The sequence below is a fragment of the Mastomys coucha genome, unplaced genomic scaffold (assembly GCF_008632895.1).
Source record: "Mastomys coucha isolate ucsf_1 unplaced genomic scaffold, UCSF_Mcou_1 pScaffold15, whole genome shotgun sequence".
Taxonomy (NCBI): Eukaryota; Metazoa; Chordata; class Mammalia; order Rodentia; family Muridae; genus Mastomys; species Mastomys coucha.
In genome coordinates this window covers 2,428,535-2,432,078 of record NW_022196897.1, presented here as the reverse complement: position 1 = coordinate 2,432,078, position 3,544 = coordinate 2,428,535, and the positions used below count along the sequence as shown (strand labels likewise).

Below are 3,544 nucleotides of genomic sequence, written 5' to 3'. Positions count from 1 at the left end.
TAAATAAAGAAAATATCTAAAAAAAAAAAAAATAGCCTGGTGGAAAGGTTCATGCCACCAAGGCTGAAGGTGTCCGTCCAATTGCTGAGACCTAAGCGATAGAAGGAAAGAACTGAATCGTTCATGTTGTCCTCTGACCTCAAGAAGGTGTGTTGTGTGTGTGTGTGTGTGTGCGTATGTGTATGTGTCTATGTGTGTGTATGTGTGTGTGTATGTATGTGTGTATGTGTGTATGTGTGTGTGTATGTATGTGTGTATGTGTGTATGTGTGTGTGTATGTATGTGTGTATGTGTGTGTATGTGTATGTATGTGTGTGTATGTGTGTGTATGTATGTGTGTGTATGTGTGTGTATGTATGTGTGTATGTGTGTGTATGTGTGTGTATGTGTGTGTATGTGTGTGTGTATGTTTGTGTATGTGTGTGTGTGTATGTGTGTGTGTGTAAAATGATCCACAATAGTAACCCTATTAAAATATGTATGTGTAATTAACTTACTTGAACATTTCCTAAACAATAATAGATTAAAGAACAAAGAATTAAGAATATGCTATTAACCAAGCTATACACACTTTCTGTGGCTGCAAATTTAAGCAATTACTACTTCTATGCCACATCATTAGGATGAAATATTACAAAAGATAGTCTTACATAATAGTTTTCATATGAATGAGATAATATAACTCTATGCCCAATGCATAATAAATAGTCAATAAGTGTGAGCTATTACCATGGGATATTAACTTCTGAACATTTTAATGAACTATGCTGAAAAATATTCTACCATAGAAGTCTGAACAATGCTGGGCTTCTTGAGATTAAAGAAATTTGTTTTCTAATGGATTTCTCAAGACTCTCATATGACACAGTGAAATACATGTCTTAAGAATGGATTTCCTGTGAGCTGACCATACAAGGTCAATGCAAAGAACAGCAAAACCTTTGATCCTAGCTGCTGGAGGGACAGAGGCAGGAGCCCTGCAAATGCAAGGCCTTTCTGGATAAAGAATTCAGACCAGACTGGGGAAATTAGTGAGACTCTGTCTCAAGATAAAGACTGGGGGTTAGGGAGATAACCCAAGATGTTAAATAATTGCCATATACATGTGAGAGTCAGAGTTTGGATCCCAGGAACCCATACAAACTCTGGGCAGGTCTGGAAACCCACCTGTACCCGTGGTATACTGCAAGCACAGAGAAGGGACCGCCAGATCAAGCGGGCTTGCTACACTAGCAGAATTGGAGAGCTCTGCATTTGAGTGAGAGAGCTTACCTCAATATATAAGGTAACAATCAGTCAGGAAGACTCTACAACCCCTTTTGATCTGTACACACATGGCACACATGTGCATACACAAACATTCATGCACACTTATGTTAAGAAAAAACTAAAAATTTTAAAAGAACTAAGGATATAGTTCAATGATAGTATGCTTATGTAATCTAGGTTTCATCCCTAGAACCATTTGAAAGAACCAATCTCAAGCAAATATGCTTCTGTTAGTCAATACACAAAGGAATCTCTTCCTAGTCTATATTAAATTTAAAGTGTCTGCTTATCGCTATTGTTACATATGTAAATGATTAAATCATCTACTGATTTGTATGATTCTTATAGCCAAGGCCTATCTTTGACTAATGTGGCATTTTTCATGTCAAGATAGTACTAGCCCATATTAAATGCTTAGTGTTTCTAAATTTCTTATTCATATATTTAGTTTGGACCTAAGAAAAACTCTAAATATTTTTGCCCTATCTATACGCCTGTAGAAATCAACTTACAGAAAAAAAAATAATAAACATACCACAGAGATACTTTGAGAAAACGTACATTACCTTCATAAGTTTTTTTTTTTAATTTTGATAGAACTTCCTTCAGCACTAGAGAATTATAACATAAAATAAAGTGGATATACCTGATCCCAGGAAAGAGAATGATCATCAGACTCTTTGTCCATTGCTGTAGATGTCTTGGGGTCTCTCAAACTGTGTACCTCTGTGCTTTGTTTCCTATGGTGTTGATAGAAGGTATCCTTTTTGGCACAGGCCTTTCTGGTTGAGATCATGTTTAGAAGTTGCTCTATTTCTAGAAATTTCATATAAAATCTGGTGTCACATAGAATAGATGGGTCACATTGAGAGTAATCATAACTTCCATGGCTACAGCATAAAATTTTTACAGAATAAACTGGTTCTATTGGAAAACATTGAACTGCAGCAACAAAAGGATGTTTGTTCTTCAAACTTAGGTGATAAGTCTTTCAAGAATAATCCTACATTGTCACACCCAAGACATAATAAAAGTGAGCAGGCAGTGGACATATATTTCACTGACGAAGGGGAAAGGAACTGGCTCAAGGGTAAAGGCATTTGCTACCAGACTTCATTATTCACTTTGATTCCTGGCTCCCAAGTGGTGGAAAGCAGAGAACAAACTCTAAGACAGATTTCCTTCGATCATTACTTGTACTTTACTGTGGCCTGATCTTCAGAAAAGTTACTCCCTTACATCCTCAATGGATTGTATAGTTCTTTAATGTATATAAATCAATCAAAATGCTTTCCTTTTAGATGTATGTGCAAAAAAAGAGAAAATAAGTGAAAGCAAACAAATTAAGAGAGGTACACTAGATCTTATTTTTAATTCTGATGTTTATGGTACAAATATATTATACTCTTAATTCATCCCTTTGCTATTAAAAACCATTAATACAGAGAACAATTAAATTATATAACCATTTAAATATGGTATTACTTTTAAGTAGAAATATAATTTTCCTAAAGAGTATAAACAGTATTATTAAAATTACCAAATAATTTTATTGTAAATGATCAATTTTAAACAACAACAAAAATATTAGCAGCTTTCTAGATAAGTTGGAAAATGTGACCTGTGTTCAGGAAACACAGCAATCAATGGATACATCTCAGAATATTCCTAGACATGGAATTTCATATCCAAAGTCCCAAAGGCAGTTAGTGATAGTATGTTTAAGGAAATAAACAAAACCATATTTTAAAAACTAAACTCAAGCATAGTAATAAATTAGATAAAACTAATTTCTAATAAAATTTCCAGCAGATATTCTGTAGTGTTGAGAGAAAACTGAAAAATAATTATAAAAAGCACACAATAATTATAAAAATTTCTGTAGAATAGAAGGGGAAAAACTGGAATGAATTTCAGAGACCTAGAAAACAACAGTTATTATCAACAGATATCTATTGGTACAGATATCTATTGGTATACAAACAGACAGGACAAGGGCTAATGAAAAAAAAACTGATGAAAACAATGATCAAAAACTCAGATGTGTTATAAAATCTTCATTAGATGCTCAGAAAACTTATCAAGCATAAGAAGGTTAAGTAAGGAAACATCCATGTCCGCACATATTATAATGAAACTGCTTAAAATCTAAGATAAATTCTTGAAAGAAACAAGATAAAGTGATTCATGTATGTAAAACAGGTGATGGAGAGAGCACATTAAGCCAGAGACCCGGGCAGGATCCCCTGTTGTCTCTCGGGTGAGGTTCTGAGAC

General features: G+C 34.2%; 1 protein-coding gene across 1 annotated transcript in view; it reads right to left on the bottom strand.

The window, feature by feature from the left end:
- The window catches only part of Slc39a12 (solute carrier family 39 member 12), a 79,703-nt gene that overhangs the window by 58,225 nt on the left and 17,934 nt on the right, over positions 1-3,544 (bottom strand). Inside the window, exon 5 of the mRNA XM_031373294.1 lies at positions 1,916-2,085. Within this exon, the coding sequence (XP_031229154.1) occupies positions 1,916-2,085 (170 nt within the window). The remainder of the gene's footprint in view (positions 1-1,915; positions 2,086-3,544) is intronic.